Consider the following 18,375-nt stretch of genomic DNA (forward strand, 5'->3'; position numbering starts at 1 on the left):
AACACCTTAACTAACAAAAGCTATTCTTACTGCAGAAAAAAAGAGAAACAAAAATGAACGGCTGATAGGCGCACACTTCGGACAGAATTCTCGCAAAATGTTTGCAAAAATGGGTAGAAAATGGACAGAAATAAAGGATTCCGGTTGTAAGCAGTCGAACGCAGGAGCCCACGACAAAGAGACTACACACATAACACCCGTAATGCAATGTCGTTTTCGACGAACTACCGTTCACTGTATTTCGAACTTTTACCGAAATTAGGCATAACCGAAATCAAGCTTGTGGTTAAAATGCGTTGGATGCTCAAACGGCGCCGTAACACAAAACTCTTCCCATCTATACATGCCAGATATAGCTCAATAGGCTCATACAATAACAGAGGAGGATTAGGTTACCTTTAGGAGAAAAGTAAAAGGTGGCCTACAGGCAACGCAGCGGTGCTTAAAGGGACATGGTCAGCGTTCTTACCGCGCTGACCTGGACACTAGTTTTCACGTTTTGAAAAAAGACCACTGTGGACTTTTTTCAAAACAAACCTTCAGAAATCTGCTTCAATCTTCTCAGTGTTTCACTAAATGGGAAAATTTAGAAGAAAAAAAAAAACACTGAGAAGATTAAAGCAGATTTCTGAAGGTTCTCTACGCGTATTTTGATTTCGGGTTAAGGTGGACTTTTTTCAAAACGTGAACGATGACCATGTCCCTTTAATGCAGTAAAACAATAGAACAAGAGTGGGACGGGGTAATGTTCAGACTAAAAACGAGGGATTTAATAATACCTGATCAGCATCAATACACTGGATATCAGTTATACTTCTTATAGGTCCAAGAGCGGCTTCTCGACAAAGGTTAGCCATATCCGAGCCTGAATAACCTGCAAAACAATCACAACATATCAAATCTTGCAGCACAGGTGCCAGCAGCGTATTGTAGCCATTTGACAGTCATACCATGTGTTTGTTGAACTATGTTGCTGATCTCCTGTTGAGAGAGACTGCACTTCTGTTGTGACAGTAGACTGGACATGATTTGTTCACGTGCACCAGCTTCAGGAAGGGGAATATACAGTCTCTTCACTAACCGACGCCTCGCAGCTTCGTCGATCTCTTGAGGCCTAGAAGTAAAAACCAGAACATATTTAAATGGTTCATTTGCAAAGAATCATTGATATCATAACGTGAAATGTCTTTTATATCAAATTGTAATTTGTTTTTATATTTAGTTAGTATTAACAGGTGAAGAGCCATGTAGTATGGATATACTGTTAATAAACCATTATTATTATTATTATTATTATTATTATTATTATTATTATTATTATTATTATTATTATTATTATATTATTATTATTAAATATATTTGCCTTACGCTTTTTCTTTAACTCGGTCCTCGGAATAGAATTGTAAGCTGCTTGTGCCCCTGCAATGTGCCCTGATGTTTTTAGAGGTACCGTAGAATTCCGGTTATAAGCCCCCCCACTTATAAGCCCCCCCGGTTATAGGCCCATCATCCTGAAAACAAAAAAATACATCCGGTTATAAGCCCCCCCGGATATAAGCCCCCCTCTACCAGATGACAGTACTGAATAGGGCTAAATGTTGCTTTATTATGTGTTTTTAACTTAAAAACGTATTTCCATCAACACTCTCGTGGCTCGTTTTGAAACGTTTTTTTCATTCCGCTTATAAGCCCTCCCGGATATAAGCCCCTCCGCTTATAAGCCCACCCAAAACCCCTTATGAAGTTGTATAAGCCCAGGGCTTATAACCGGAATTCTACGGTATTTTTTTAATGTCTGCCAGTAATTAGCTTTGTAATTTTTCATTGTAATGCGTTGCGTCTGGAATAACTGCAAATTTATTACAGATTGAAAGGCTAATATCTGAGAAGTTAACTCAATAAAGAACTAGCCATTTGCCGTGAACTCAGTTTGTTAATGAGGGAACTAGCTCCAAGAAAAAGGTTTCTAAACCAACTGTTTAATACACGTTATGAGTTTTCCAACATTTAAAAAGTTACTAACCTGTTTGTAGCACCAACAACTAATAGTCTTTCGTCAGAATTCGTTGTAGCGCCATCCTAAAACAATAAGCAAGCAATACACACTGAGTGTAACATCTCAAGTTGTAGTTAATTGATTATTCCTTTAATTGATTATTCCTTGAGGTGATACTAAATTTTGCCCCTTGTAAGAAGTCAGATGTATCTAGTTTGAAGTCCAGGTTGGTGAATTAACTTCCCTAGCCAAGTACAAACAGTGGTGGCATAAAAAAGAAACTCAGAAGAGTTTGAGGTACGAAATCTTCAAAGACCATCACTTGCCAGTTGCACGAGGAATTCCGTTTTGATTCTCCGTGAGGCATCATGCTCGCCATCAGTTCTTTGTGAGAGAAGTGAATCTATCTCATCGATGAAAATCACGGCAGGAAGGTGGCATCTGGCAACAGCAAACAATGCACGAACCATCTTCTCACCTTCGCCTACCTACAAAACAAACAGTTTTATTTTGCAACTGGTATCCTGCTTGGCCTAGCACTGTATATGTACAACAAATATTAAAATAATACGTTAAACTCAAGTCCTCTGTCGATGTAATTAGCAGCTTAATTGGCTCGGAGTTAAAAGCCAAAGTTGTTTTGTCGTAGAATGTTTTTATAAATGTTTTCCTTTTTCGGTCGTTTTTGTAGCCATTTACAGAAATTCGTAAGCTAAACTACAGAATGCAGGGCCACCTTTATCAAACTACCACTGAGACAAAGTGGTTCATTAAGTGCGTTTTCTTCACTGCCGAGCCAACCGAGCTACCACTGAAATACACAAACCCCAATTAATCAGCTATGGCTCGGTTGGCTTGTAGAAGGTAAATCAAGAAAGTGACTTGTAAAATCGTAAATGTGTTGGATTGGCCGTATTATCAAAATCCCTATCGTGATTACTCTGATTTGTGCCTTTTTAGAAGTAGAGTCGAAAGTATGAACTGCCTTGGCTCTTGGTGTCATTAGTTCTTGTACTTAGGGCTCTGTCAGTTTGTCTTTAGTGAACAACCAATCTAACACACAGCACGCTGGGCCGATATTGGTTTATCCTAGGTTTGCGAAAGCCTAAGTCGACTTTGATGTTGTTTGTTCATATTACTTGGACTACGAATAGTTATCTATTCTCATCTGTCTCCCTTACACCTTTTGCTGAGTATGGGCACGCTGAGAAGCTGAGAATAGTCGCCCTCTATTCTCCAGATCCTACGTGCGAACGAAAAAACGCGAAGGAATTAAGGGCAGAAGTAAAATAGAGCTTGTCTTCCTCACCCCCCCCCCCCCCCTCTTTTCCCGCGCAAGCTTCACCACTCGCCTCCATATTTTTCCAAAATTTTGCGTTTTTTAGCACTATAGAAAAGCGTAGCAGAAAAAAAAGACCATTCGTAGTAAAACAAAATCCTTCCGAAACGCCTCCTGCATTTAGAAAAACAACGAAACTTCAAACTTGTTGGCTCTTTGTAAGCGTCAATATCTTCTCTTAAGTGACCACCTTTCCAAAAGACGAAAAATTTACCAATCAAATCACAATATTCGGAACCTCTTGCAGGCGACCGACTTGCGCAACCCACTTTTAGAGCTGATTACTTGACTTGGTGACGAGATGCCTTAACACAACCCTGATATGACTAAAAGTTTCCTTCTAGGTTTGAACATTTTATTTCTCATACCAGATGTTCACGAATGCCTGTTTCATCGTCACCTGCTGCTGAATTTTCTTCCAATAACTAAATACGTTTTTGAATATAGTGTTTTTGGGACTATGGATGCATTTCTGCATGGATAAGGCTGCAAAACGACTACAAGCTATAACTAAAATTTAGACCCCCACGTGGTCTGAGCTGTTGTGAGCGACCACCTCCCGTAAGCCACAACATGGGTTTGACAGTTCGGGTCTTAAACCATCTATTTTCTTTCGTCTACAGAAACAACTTACCCATTTTGATGTAAGAGATGACGCACTTATACTGAAGAAAGTAGCCTTTGACTGGCTGGCTATACACTTGCCTGTATTTAGGAAATTTAACCACAATTAAGTACCCATTTCCCTTATGCGTACCTTTAATACCAAGTTTTAACAGGCAGATATTACAAGCAGAATATATCTCCAGCACAAAGGAATGATATCCATTTATTTCAAATATCTATTTTTTTTTTTACCAAAGAGTGTGTTACTAAACGAAAAATACTAAAATTGCAGTCAGGAGAAGACATTAAAGTTCTTTAAAAGTTCTGACGCTGACTTGTGTTGAACGTAACACTACGCTCATAATAAACTTTTACAAGACGTTTCCACCGAAAACCTTCGGTCTTCTTCGGTTTAAATATGGCAGAAATAAGCAACGGCTTTTTTTAACGGTTACACATTTGTACGCGCGCGAGTGGCTAATACAAGTACACGCGAACACTGCGCGACACTGGGAAACGTCTTGTAAAAGTTTATTATGAGCGTAGTGTTACGTTCAACACAGGTCAGCGTCAGAACTTTTAAAGAACTTTAGTGTGTTACTAAGTTGCTTGTTACTTGTTAGTGAACTGAAGTAGCTGGTCTTAGCGAGTTTATCTACATGTGAGCTATAAAACGCTCTTTGGGCTTGAAGGCCTTAAATCTGATTCATGTGCTAGTAAACAGCATGAAAACACTTTATTTATTTTATATGTACCCTTTATAATATATGGTTTGAAAAAAAAACACTCTTTAATAAGAACCTTGTCCTTTAATCCTCCCCCCCCCCCCCCCTCAGAAGAAAACACGCCCCAGGAGATAAATAGAGAACTTTTGTTCTTTGTAAGCAATTCATTTAAAGGGAAGGAACACGGTATGTAAATGTACTCATCATGTACATTTCGACTAAGGTATAAACAATTTATATTTACCAATTAATGTTTTTCCAGTTCCAGGAGGTCCAAATAATAAGATTCCTTTAGGTGGACCTCGCAAACCTTTGAAAATGTCACTATTACAAGAAACAAAAGATGTTATCTTCTACTTGAAAAACCAGCTTAAAACAGATATGACTACTGGAGTTATCAGGAGGGTTGGGGGCTACGCTCGAACAATTGTGACACTGAGTAACCATGAAACAACACGTAATATCATTTATCAGCGAGCATCACGCTACAGTTTAATACCAAGTAACACGATGAGTATCACTGCGTAACACAAGCACCAACGCGTAACACCACGCAACACAGTGAAGCACCAAGTATCATCTCTCAAACTTCATGTGACTACTATCGTCCCGGTTCATTATTTTATGGTCATGTGCCCCGGATTCTTGATCCAATGACCTTTTTAGTATTTAGATGTAGAAGTATGGTCAAATGATGTTTTTTTTTCCTTTTCGTTTCTGTTTTCGTTTCAGACGAACTGGCTCTCCGATTTTGATTTGTGCCACAGAAGAAGTAATATATGTCACAAGACTTTTTTATTTGCCTCATGCGGCCCCCAATCTTCTTTGTAGGGCAACCGCTCATAAGGTAAATCAGTGGTTATTTCCAAAACTCTAAATAATACAGAGGTACATACAGCTTGTCAATGTGGTGCATTTTGTTTGCTACCTGACAGTTCAAACAAGTAAGGAAAACAATATCAGTGAGAGAGTTATTGGATGGGAACAAGTATTTTTGGTCTAGAAGTTCTTTAGTTTTGTTGCTGGTCCGCCACATAAAACTCTGCTCTAAGTCGAACTTCAGGTTGATGCCTGGGTCAGTTTTGTCAGCTTTTGCCTGTTTGTATGGTTTCTGTCAGATTTCTGAGCTCTTCATCTTTGGTTTCTTCGTTGGCTTTGTCTAACAGAACAACATGCTCAGGGCGGACCTGTAGTTGAGTTGATATATTTCATTTAAATCAGTAGTTTCCCTATTAAGTGGCTAAGGTTTTATTTTTTTTTTCATGATTCACAATCAAGGCAACATTGAGGACTAATTTACTGAAGATCCGACACTCCCCGACGCCAGTCGCAAAATCTTGAATGTTCCAGGTATGGGATTTGACGTGTTCAAGAGTTGAAGGTCTAAGCTGACGGGTGATGTGGGTTAAGTTTTGTCGGCTATGGCTGCACAATAATCACTGCACACCAAGTTATGGCCCATCATCTAAAGCCCTTTTAGCTGAACTCATCAAATCCATTTTCAAGAGGTTTCAAGAGGTGGTATGGGAGGCGTTGTATTTGTCTGTTTTTGGTGCTACATTTTCTCCCAAAGGTTATCTCTCATTGATTTCTCGAGTCTTTGAAAGAGTCTTACTCTGGGTAGAGAGAGTTTTTCACTGACAATTTGTTTGATAGCTTATGTCGTTCTTCTAACCCTCCTATCTTGTCAAACTTTCGCATACCAAGTTTGCCGTCTAAGCTTAGTCTTTCAAATGAAGGTAAGGAGTCAATCTTTCCTTTTATCGCTATGTTCAGCTCTAGTCCAGGTCGACAATACCGGAAAAAGGGAAATTTGCATTTGATTTATATTCGATTTGCATTTGTCCCATCGGCTTGCTGTACCCTTGGAAATGAAGTCTAGCTATGACAAACGGCTTGATGTTGAGTATCCTATTTACGACAGTAATGTTTTGTGAAGTTTTTCCAGTGCTATATGTTTCGCTATCAAGCAAAATCCTTGTTGCATTATCCATGTTGTTGTTCTTTAAACTCTGTCAATTAGAACATCACCACAGAATTGGCTCAAAGTTATCACTGAGAGACTGTTTTAAGATTGTTTTACAGTTCAGATCAATGTTATGACATTTTCAGTTGTTAACACTTTTGATTAGTATCACATTTTGCAACACACCAAACTCACACAATAATCACAAGGCACAATAGAATTGCGGTTCACTTACGGTCTTAGCATGGGCCACACAACAATCTCCTTGATAACATTCTTAGCAAATTCAAGTCCTGCAATATCATCCCACGACAATGGTGGACCATGGTCCATAATCTGAGAAAAAAAAAAGGATTATTGATTTGTTCACTAGTGACAGGCATCACTGCACTCAGATGGCTGCTGCTTTGTGAGGTTAACAGTCTTTTTAACAGACTATTATTTGGTAGACGAATTATTCAAATGTACATGCTTGGAGCAGTACCGGTGCAGTGGCCCTTTAACTCCTCTAACTGAGAGTGGACTTGATAGCAAGTGAATAATTATAAGTATTTAGTATATAACGCCTTTTTGGTAAAGGGGGGGGGGGGGGGTGAAATATATAATTGAATTGCAGGCGCAAGGTTCAATATGAACACATGAAAGACTGGTGCAGCTATATGTGCTGAAGTGGAACATCCAAAACGTGCAAAAAGAAGACTGAAAAAATTAGCCTTCAACGGAATCCAGCCAATGACCCACCACATCATATAACTTCAACATCTTCATATTCTTCTGGGAATAATTCTTATGAACTCTACAAAGTGACCAGCTCCCGTTGCCTTCATAGCTCAGTTGGTAGAGCACTGCACCAGTCAGGCTTTCATTTTGCAACAGCTTAAGTTGCGTACACAGCTGCGGTGGTTTTTCATGTATAACAATCATGTTTTTCCCTTACCTCATTAGTTATCAGTTCTACCATCCTTGGCTCAATGTTTTTCAGCCTCTCGTCAACTTCTGGGTCATTGCTAACATTTTGATTCTTCCCACTGTAATTTGGATTGGTTGCCGAGCAAACAGCACCTCTGAAAAGGTCAGGTAGAATAGTTTTAATTTTTCATCAATATAGATTAGAAATGCGTATAGATAAAGTAGTACTTAAACAGAGAGAAGGAGGAAGAGGAACACAAGAAATGTTTCAAGGGACATTATACATAAAAAACATTCGTGGAATTGTGGACACTATGATTGGTTAGCATGAGTTCTGTTCATCATAGCTGATAAAGCATGTGGCTTACATCAAAATGATGCAGGTAAAAAGTTTTAACATGTGCAATTTTTTACATTTCTTAAAAGGGAATGCAAACCTTCCTAAGTGCATTGTTGAGCAATACAAGCACTTGTGGATTAAAGAACACTCAAAATACTGTGAGAACAGTGAAACTAGCCAGCGGATACAGTGTATAACAACAATAACGTTGATTTACCTGTATGTTTCAAGATCACAAGTAAGAGACAATCCCCACAACGTAAAATTAAGTTAAATTATTGCTATTTAAAGTTCAGCTGCAGTTCTAGGTGGAGGTAGCAATGAAAACGATACTAAGCATGTGAACGAGCGAGAGAGTGATTAATAGCATAGTCAATGGGTGCTCACAGGATCATGTGGTAGCTTGTCAGTCAAGTTTAAATGTTTCCGTTATATGTCACTTCTACAAGTTCCTCTTATCATGGAAATGAAAGTGCAATCAATCAAATTTAATGTGATTTGCATGGTTGTCACCTCTAGTCTTGTCTCACTTGAAGTCATTCTTAGAGTCAGCACACCGCATGTACATGCATGTGTAGTTTGCAAATGGAGGTTAGAATTGGTTATAAACTATGAACTTTATTGCTGGGGTGGATTCACTTTCTGTGAACTAACATACCTTTGCAATCCATCAACATCATCACCGCGATTCAAAACTGGAGGAATAAACTGGCGGCTTGGACCACGTCTGAAACAAAATGCTAATGTTACTGATGAAGATTAAGGCAGATTACGATCGTCAAACTCGAAAAAACTTGCAAGTTTTTTCAAGATGTGTTTTCCCTGACGTTGCTCCTTTAGACTTAGAACCAGTAGGCAAACAAAACATTATAGATAAGCCTTCACTTTGTGTGTCCACCTCTATTTTACCTTTAACTACTTCCCTCTTGGGTCCTTAATCCACCTTACACGCTGGAAAACAGTCACATTAAAAATTTGCAATATATACATGTATGAATTAAACTATCCTGTTACAAACATTTGCGAGATAAACAAAAGTATCAATTTGTAACAAGAATTTACACAAAAGGGAAAGTACATGTACATGTACGGCCCAATTCACGTCCCACCACACTACGTTACAAAAAAATACAAGATTTTCTATTTGCAATATATTGCTATGTACAAATTACAAGTATCGCCACAAATCCCATTAGAATATTTATCATGGTAAACACAAACAATTTAATGCGTTTCTCGTTTTAGCCACTTACTTTCTAAGAGTCAACTGCTTCTAACTTTTTTAATCCCCTTCTTTTCAGTTTCTGGCATTTTATACCTTATTAATAATAATTATTATTGCAAGCACACAGCAATATCTTTATGTGTTTTTAGTGAAAGTGAATATATAAACAGTCATATAATTATTTGAGCAGTTGCAAAAAGAATGCCTTAAAAAACTTATTGTTGAACAAGATTTGAACCCATGACCTCAAGAACGCCGGTGTAGTGCTTTACCAACTCAGCTATCAAGTCAAATGGGAGCTAGTCATCGTGTGAGTTCAGTACCTTCATTTATTTAAAAGTTGACTTTGTCACCACCTTGTCTATTCAGGGCCCAGTTGTTACACCAAGAGGTCATTTTTTTTACAGAAAGAAATGACTTACCTGGTTCCCAATGTTCTCCTTGTATTTCCATAATTTGCATTATTTATTGCACCCTGCTGTCTCAGAAACCCAGAGTCACCTTCATGTTGAAAGTTCTTTTTTTTAGAATCAATCACCTGAAAAAAAATAATGTATCAACAAAATATCCTATACATAAAGTCTTGAATTGAAGTGTTCCATCACAAACCAACATAAAGTCAAGTAACACAGGCAAGTGTTACTTCACTTCAATTTAGGCATTGTTAAATCAATAGATATTAAACCCATTAGTTGTAAATAACTGATTGGCAAGTGACTGAAGAAAAAAAGCTCCATTTTGAATTCTAAGTGGCACCAAAGAGTTTGACTGTGTATAAGCAGTCACAATACTTAACAGCCATTTGCCAAAGGCAAACTGAACATACGATATTTATCAAGATGAAGTTAAGGTAAATATTCACCAGTGTTCACTGAGTTTGAGGTGAACAATTGTTAAAAGTGCCATGTAATTTTTACAGCTGATTATCAAGAGCTACAAAATTAATAACGAATTTAAACATTATTAATACACACATGTTCGCCTGCATACACATACATCATGGTTACATTCTTTGATCAAAAGGCCTTGGTGTCATGTACCTAAAATAATTCCCAATGCTTTGAATATCCCGGACTTTCGTCATGTTTAAATGTACTTGCATAGATGACAAATGTGGCATACTTTAGTAACTAAGCCTCGATTATAGCATGATAAGCCAAGCTAATCTTGGCCAATCAGAATACAGGATTCTCACTTTCATCTAGAGCTGGAAATTATACCACTAATAATTATTATTATTATTTTTAATGGCTAGTGACATGTCAGATTTTACTAGCCAAAAGTAATTTTTCACTAGTCAGGTATATTGATTTCTATCAAGAACAGTTGACGTTTCCGAGTTTTTCACTAGCCAAAGTGGGAGGAATGCTAAACCTGGTAGCCAAAACCTAAATTTTAGTAGCCTTTGGCTAGTTGGCTACCGTTAGTCTCGAGCCCTGTACTAGCTCTTTGTTTTTTGAGGGTAGAAAAGAGGTTTTTCCATGAACCGTAATCGCCTATTTTTAATTGCCGTGAATCGTGAAAGAAAGAATTTTTTTCCGTGATCAGTGAACAAAAGTACTCCCGTGATTCGTGAAATAACTAATTTATTTCTCGAGATTCGTGAACATGGTCTATACTGTATTAAGCTCATTTTTTGTGAAATATTCAATGTTTATAGTAGTAATTAATGCATGTCAGTCATGTCAGAACTAAAAAACGTTCTCGGTACTTGAAGTTTCAAGATCAAGTCTGTCAACAAAATGCCACACTCGTTACGCACTACCAAGACTACCAATCCTAGACATGTCCAGACGGCATTCATTTGTGAATTATTGTATTTTAGTATTTTATAGCATGAAAAACAATTATTTCATATGTATGCGATAATTCAAAATGGTTGACACGTCAGTTTTGTAATACTATATGGGTGAAAAATAAAATCAACTGCTAAATTATGCGTTATTCACGAAAAGTCTGTTTTAATTCCCGTGATTCAACCATGAATTGTCGATTTTAATTCCAGGGAACAATGCATGACGACACCTCTTTCTGACCCTCTTAAAGGGCCTCTTTTTTAATCATTTGCCAGTTACTATGTAGATTTTGTATTGCGTTTTTGCATTGCAAATGTTAAGGAAACAACTCGCAATTGCAACAGCTGTTTATATTTGTCATTTTTCTTTTTACCACTCATCGTCTGTTGCATTTCAAAAGTTTAGTTAGCTTTTACAAAATTTGTACTTACATATTTTTGTTTTGCAGTGATAAAATCAGATGAAGCTTTACTTTCCTGCTCTGCATCATCTGAACAGCTCTGTGTGTCTAAGGTTTTTCCTGACAATCTTGTATCACCATAACCCTTCAATAAAAGAAAATAGGTATTTTAATTGACAATCCAATCATTTCATGTTTTAACGAATTTCACAATAGTGTCCTGTGCACAAACTTATGTATACATTGTACTGTAATGCTGCTGGCCAGCATTACAACTGGCTACCCAATCCATATAATTATCATTTTCATTATTAATCTACTGCATGCTACTTTGTTATGTGGAACACACAAGAAAATGTACTTCCAACAAAAAATATTGCAATGATTAAATAAACAATTTTAAACATCCACTGATCTTCCAAATTCTTTGTCATTGAAAACTCCACCTTTGAATGTTTCCTCACCTGGAAAAACTGAAAATTTCTGCTTTGAACTGCAGATGAAGAATTGTTTTCAGTGGCTGGACATGTTGGTCCTCTATTATTTAATGTCCCATGAGGATGAACTCTTTTCCCAGGATTTTGATGACCATGAATAGAACTGATTCTGTCTCCACCTAAAACCAATAAAATAAATGCAAAGTCATATAGCCAAACCTCAGGCCAAACCAAGGCCCCGAAAGGTATTTTCCTTACTCTTAAGCAGACGCCCCTTGCTGAGAGGACATTTCTAGTGTTTTTATAACCTGTTTTAAATGGACACTTGCAATTGGATTCTACCATCCAACATGCCTGATACCAAAAAAAATTGACAAGGCTTTAAGATTGGCTGAGATATTGCTTGGTGTTATTAATCGATATAGTAAGACAAACTGAAAGAAAGACGAGGAACATTTACCATGACTGCATGTCAAGCCTGGAACAGTTTACCGCTATCTATGTGAAAAATACCAACTCTTAAATCTTTTAGGAACTCTCTGTGGAAGAGAATTTTTCAAGAAGAGCAGCTTTTAATCACTTTATTCTGTAATTTAGTTACAATTTTTTTTACCCTTTTTACCTTTTTTATATTTTATCTAGTATTTCTTGTATTTTTATTCATTATAGTGTTTCATAGTTTATCCATAGTTTTAGTAATCGTATTCTAGTACACTTTTAGTGGGCCACTGGTTTGTTAGTATTTTTATACTATAAATTTAAAAGGCCAGTTTGATCAACTACCAGTAATTAAAAGACACTTATTATAAATGATGCATACCTGGACATGGACTAGTTGCTTTCCTTTTTATTCCAGAATGTCCTGATGAGCTGGGCTGTGGACACAGTTTGAATCAAATTTAGCAGCTATATTCTGCAAGTCGACATGCTGGAATGAATGGACTGAAGTGCACCATTTTCATTGCGATCACAGTAGAATTAGTAGATAGTTTATCACTTGTTTAACCTAGTTAGTGGATATTCTCCCAAATATACTTTGTGGTTTTTGTACCATGATTATCTACAGGGAGCACTCTGGTCTACAACTAATTGACATTTATCATCAGCATAGCGATGCCACACGGAAAAAAAAACAAGCGCTCATGTACTCCCAGTACACCACAATCCTGAGCAAGAGATTTATTACATGACTGAAAATGATTTTTATAGATATAAGCGGAAAGCATAAAGGATAAAAAGAATAGGATTTTGACCAAAGACCCACAGTTGGGGTGTTTCGGTTAAGAAAAAACTCCCTAACTTTGTTTTATAAACCATTAAAAAGTATGGGAGGGTTTTTCATGCAAGTCAAGGTCATTTTTTATTATTGTAAGCCAAACAAACTACCTTAGTGATAAATAAAATAAGATAATGATGATAATAATAATAACAATAATAATAATAATAATAATAATAATAATAATAAATAAAGAAAATTATTCATCAAGGAAAATAACACAATTGACACAATCAAAGGGAACCTCTACTCTTACGACAAGTTGACATTCAATTGTTTGAAATAGTGCCTAAATTTCAAATTTTACAGGAAAAGGGAGAAATAACATTTAATAGCAACAAAAAGTGGACTTGTAAGATTATTGCTTTAAAAATACCTGCATGCAGCCATTTTGGATTTTATGACGTGTAATGTTTGCCCAATTGTTTCAAACAAAAGATCATTTGCTTTCTAACAATAGCGGCAACCATTATATGTCACAAAATCCAAAATGAAGGCACGCAGGAAATTTAAAAGCGATAAACTTCTCCCCTTTTTTGTTGCTATTAAATGTGATTTCTCCATTGTCCTGTGAAATTTGTAATTTAGGCATTATTTCAAACAATTCAACGCCAACATGCTGTAAGAGGGGAGGTTTCCTTTAAGGAAAACACTTTTGCAGTGACAACAGGTAAAAAGACTCGGTCTGCATAACAAAGTTCTAAATGTTGACAAAGTTACCTCATGAAGAAAATATAAGCTTATAGTTTTCAAACAGAAAAATGGGCATAAAAATATTGAAGATCCGATACCAGGATTCATTGTAAGAAGGTAAAAAGCGTTCTCTGGTAAAATAATTTAAAAATTATTAGCTTTCGACAGCCGGACTGCTGTCTTCCACGGATAAAAATAAAGTGATAAAATGGACCTAAAAATTTGAATATGACTAGCGAATCTCATAAATTAAAAAGTTAAAAGTATGTGTAATAGAATGTTAAAAGAATGCTAAAAGTGTATAAATTACTGTTTGTTTAAAAGAATGTTATATTCTCCTGGCAGAGGGCACGAATTGTTGTCGGCCTCGACTGTTTTTGCTGTGTGCCACGATTCTAGTGTCTTTCTAATGCGATTATTGCCCTTGTCAATTATCTCCGCATTGTCAAAGTCAATGGCGTGATCAAGAGGAGTCCAAGCATGTTTCGCTATATTGGAGCCTTTAGCACATTGTTTAGTATTCCTGATATGTTCTTTTCGCCGTGTATTAAACGATCTTTTTGTCTCGCCGATGTAACTCCAGGGACAAGACGCGCAAGGGATTTTAATTTGTAAACAACATTGCACTGGTCGTCGACCCGAGGTCGAAACTTGGGAACAGGGAACTCTTGTTGTAGTGTCTTGATTGGTTTGTTGGTTACTCGGGTATCATGACTTTTGAGAATTCTTGTAAGAGGTTCGGTAATGCCTTTGATGTAAGGAAGGACCACGAAACTCTGACAATTCATTGGATCAGCCCAACTGAAGAACATCCCAACCAGTTCTTCAGGGGAAGGTGTTGGGGGAGTTGAAGATTTCTTTCTAATGATATCAGCAGTGACTTTTGGTGGGTAGCCATTAGATTGTAACGCGATGTTAATGCGATCAATTTCACGGGCTTTTCCAGATTCCGAGTTTGGTAGTTTTAGAGCTCTATGCAAAAGTGTCGCTGCAGTGCTGATTTGTGCTCTCTGTCATGATGTGAGCGGAAGTCAAGGTATCTATCCCTGTGTGTGGGCTTCCGATGACATCAATGTTGAGCCTATTATTGTCGCGAGAAATAAGGGTGTCGAGGAATGGCAACTGGCCATTGAATTCGTGCTCAATGGCCAGTTGGTTAGTTCGCTTTTAAAAGTGTACAACCACCATCTCGTTACTTGTTTAGAATCTTTTTCAACTTCCAGAGTGATCTTCTTTACCTTAATACTCTTCTGTTTATATGTTTTCAGGTCAGATGACACTTCTTAAAAGAAGAAACAAGGAGATGTGTTTCGTGCTTCTTTCGAGGAACTAGCTACGCTGAGATCTATCTTCCGTGAAGGTAAATATTCTGTTAATAGTTTTAAAATCAACCTTGCAACAAATTAAATACCAAGGATGCTAGATTATCGTGTCTTACTTCAAACATTTATTTTTATAATATTAATATTATACACTGACAATTCTGAACCTCATTATAATTGTATTTAAGCTTAATTGTACTCAAAATGCTGAGAGAAATTTTTTTTTTTTTTGGTTTTTTTTTTTTTTTTTTTCGGGGGGGAAATGCGTTTTAAAGTTAAAAACGCATAATAAAGCAACATTTAGCCCTGTTCAGTACTGTCATCTGGTAGAGGGGGGCTTATATCCGGGGGGGCTTATAACCGGATGTATTTTTTTGTTTCCAGGATGATGGGCCTATAACCGGGGGGGGGCTAAAAAGCGGGGGGGCTTATAACCGGAATTCTACAGTATTTGTGTCACATGCTTTTTTCTCCTTCACAGATTTTTTCCAGACTTGAACTTTATTGTCAAAGTTTTCTCCCATTTTTCCATGCAGTGCAATAACCTGATCGGGAGACATGCATACACCTAGTCGATTCAGTCTTATGGTGTCACTGTAACTTACTCCACTATGGAATAAGACCGTGGACAACCTGTATGCGACGGCGGACATTTTCGGATTTCTTGCTCGTGCTAGTGCAGACGTGGCAAGTGCAATCGCATTAAAAGTGGAGGAATGTCCTTCGTGTTTGCACGCTCCCGTCACCACTGAACTAAAAATAGGACATTCGACAGAAATTTGTTTCGCCAATGTTCGATTCGAAAACACTCCAAGCTGGTCTGGGCTAGTGAACTTCAGGCAGCTTTCATATTTGCTGTATAGGGCGAATTCTCTTTGACTTTTCTCGTTTAGAACAGCAAAAATCTCGGGGAAAAACCAGCTGATGGCTGAACATGGATCTAATGGTGGTACTCCAACGACCAAGCGACAGATTGGTAATCACCGACTGGATTTCTGGATCGAAAGTTGCGTGGACGTCGACATTTCCTGAAGGGTACGCCACGACAACCTTGATCTTTGAGCCTTTTGATGTGTCTAAATCGTCGACATTCAACTTTTCCACCATTGCATCCTCCATGCTATCTTTTCTTTTGTCAACAGTGTCCGCGAAAAGTTCCTTGCGTTGATGGATTGTGTTTTCCACGGTTTTTAGAGGGGAAACAACGCGTTTTTGCTTTCGAACTCCCGGACTTCTCCCGGGAGTTAGTTCACTGCTCTTTCTCTTAGCGACTTGTCCTTCCTCCGTCTCGCCAGCCGCACCGCCCAAACATTCTCTAGCAAAAACCTCAGACACATTGTTAAATGTAGCACACAGATTGACCAGTTTGCGTCCGCACGGACTGCAAACTATATCTGAAAGTCCTTCACGTTTTTCAGCTTGTATCCCGATCTTCCTGAGACTCGTCGCAATTGCACATTCATTTCCGATATTCTTGCGTGCCGATGGTTTGAACAAATTAAAATACGAAGAAAATCCTGCTTTCTCACCACACTGACCGTAGGTAATCCTCAAGTTTTTCGAACAAAGACGGCAGAAAGATTGATTTTCATTCCTTTCTCTGCCCAATTTCGACGGCTTCGAAGCCATAGCTCGATCGACTCACATGGCAAAATTGGCGCTTTGTTGGTTTGATCATTCCGCGAAAATGAAAGGGGTTTCAGATTTCGCTCCCGCAAGATTGAAGTCTGTTCTCACTCATTTATTTTGACAGTTGACCCAGCGCTGTCACCTAATTTTAATTGTGGGCGGCAAACACGTTTCGGTGGGTTTCGGGCAGGCATCTCCTCGATTTTTTCCTCGCATGGCCCTCTCGCGCCTTTTCACGTTTCTCCCATACGCGCGCTAGAAACTAACGGCGCCTGCCACGCAGGCTACCCCAACACCTTCCCCTGAAGAACTGGTTGGGATGTTCTTCAGTTGGGCTGATCCAATGAATAGTCAGAGTTTCGCGGTCCTTCCTTACATCAAAGGCATTACCGAACCTGGAATACTAAACAATGTGCTAAAGGCTCCAATATAGCGAAACATGCTTGGACTCTTGATCACGCCATCGACTTTGACAATGCGGAGATAATTGACAAGGGCAATAATCGCATTAGAAAGACACTAGAATCGTGGCACACAGCAAAAACAGTCGAGGCCGACAACAATTCGTGCCCTCTGCCAGGAGAATATAACATTCTTTTAAACAAACAGTAATTTATACACTTTTAGCATTTTTTAACATTCTTTTACACATACTTTTAACTTTTTAATTTATGCGATTCGCTATTCATATTCAAATTTTTAGGTCCATTTTATCACTTTATTTTTATCCGTCGAAGACAGCAGTCTGGCTGTTGATAGCTAATAATTTTTAAATTATTATACCAGAGAACGCTTTTTACCTTCTTAGAAAAATGGGCATTAAATTCTCAGAATTCGGGTGACAAAATTAAATTGAATTTGACAGTGCCATGGAAATCTAAATGCAACTTTAGTATGGACACGTAAATGAATGCCTTTATTTTTGTAATTAGAAGGTTAAAAATAAGGTACAATACTGTACAGATCTACAGGATACTAGTTCACATCAGACCGTTAAAATGTTGACTTCCAAGTATGCAAAGCCCAGGCAAAAAGACTGAGGTGAAAATAATTGTAGGAGGTTCTTATTAAAAGTGGATACTGTACTGCACTGAACATGATAACAATTCTTACCAGCTCGTTAATGTTTTCCCTTGTCATGGAAAATTTCCCACTAATGTCTTTACCATTAAACTTGCTGTCAAATGGTGAGTGTCCTGGGCCATTTGTTAATGATATGCTAGAACTTGAGGAGTCCAATATCTGTATCTGACTACTGGTTATGACTTCATTCATCTTGGGCTTGCTGCTGGAATTGGGCAAAATTGCAGAATGCTGTGTCATGTCAGCTATAGAACTGTTTTCAGTTTTCCCATAGGTTTCTCTAATTGGAGGGCACTGATCCTCTGGTGGGGATTGATTTCTCAAAGGAGCACATGATCCATAAGGTGGGACATCTCCTTGAAGGATTTCTTCTTCAAAGTGTTCTCTTTTAGGGGCCTGGTAATAAAAGAAAGTATTTTATTTTTGTTGCAAAATTATATAATCCACAAACTAGATAAGAGAGACGTTTGGCTGAAACTCAGATGTCCCTACTCTGCCATTGGTAACTTCAGCAGCCCTTGTGAAGCCATACCATCAGACTGATTTAGCAGCAAATGGTAGAAAGCTCATGGTTCCATATAATATACAATTTGTTACATTTCACAGGACTAAACAGATCAATATGTACACTTC

The 18,375-nt window shown here is 37.8% G+C and overlaps 1 protein-coding gene across 1 annotated transcript in view; it reads right to left on the reverse strand.

Moving 5' to 3' along the window:
- The window catches only part of LOC144638889 (fidgetin-like protein 1), a 31,349-nt gene that overhangs the window by 738 nt on the left and 12,236 nt on the right, over positions 1-18,375 (reverse strand). Inside the window, exons 5-18 of the mRNA XM_078498184.1 lie at positions 17,773-18,138; positions 12,560-12,614; positions 11,767-11,918; positions 11,334-11,447; positions 9,529-9,644; positions 8,540-8,608; positions 7,570-7,696; positions 6,868-6,968; positions 4,911-4,990; positions 3,970-4,040; positions 2,323-2,484; positions 2,024-2,079; positions 951-1,114; positions 780-874 (exon numbers count right to left, since the gene is read on the reverse strand). Of these exons, the coding sequence (XP_078354310.1) occupies positions 780-874; positions 951-1,114; positions 2,024-2,079; positions 2,323-2,484; positions 3,970-4,040; positions 4,911-4,990; positions 6,868-6,968; positions 7,570-7,696; positions 8,540-8,608; positions 9,529-9,644; positions 11,334-11,447; positions 11,767-11,918; positions 12,560-12,614; positions 17,773-18,138 (1,728 nt within the window). The remainder of the gene's footprint in view (positions 1-779; positions 875-950; positions 1,115-2,023; positions 2,080-2,322; positions 2,485-3,969; positions 4,041-4,910; positions 4,991-6,867; positions 6,969-7,569; positions 7,697-8,539; positions 8,609-9,528; positions 9,645-11,333; positions 11,448-11,766; positions 11,919-12,559; positions 12,615-17,772; positions 18,139-18,375) is intronic.

The sequence above is a fragment of the Oculina patagonica genome, chromosome 2 (genome assembly GCF_052425735.1).
Source record: "Oculina patagonica isolate OP01 chromosome 2, crgOcupat, whole genome shotgun sequence".
In the NCBI taxonomy this organism is placed as follows: Eukaryota; Metazoa; Cnidaria; class Anthozoa; order Scleractinia; family Oculinidae; genus Oculina; species Oculina patagonica.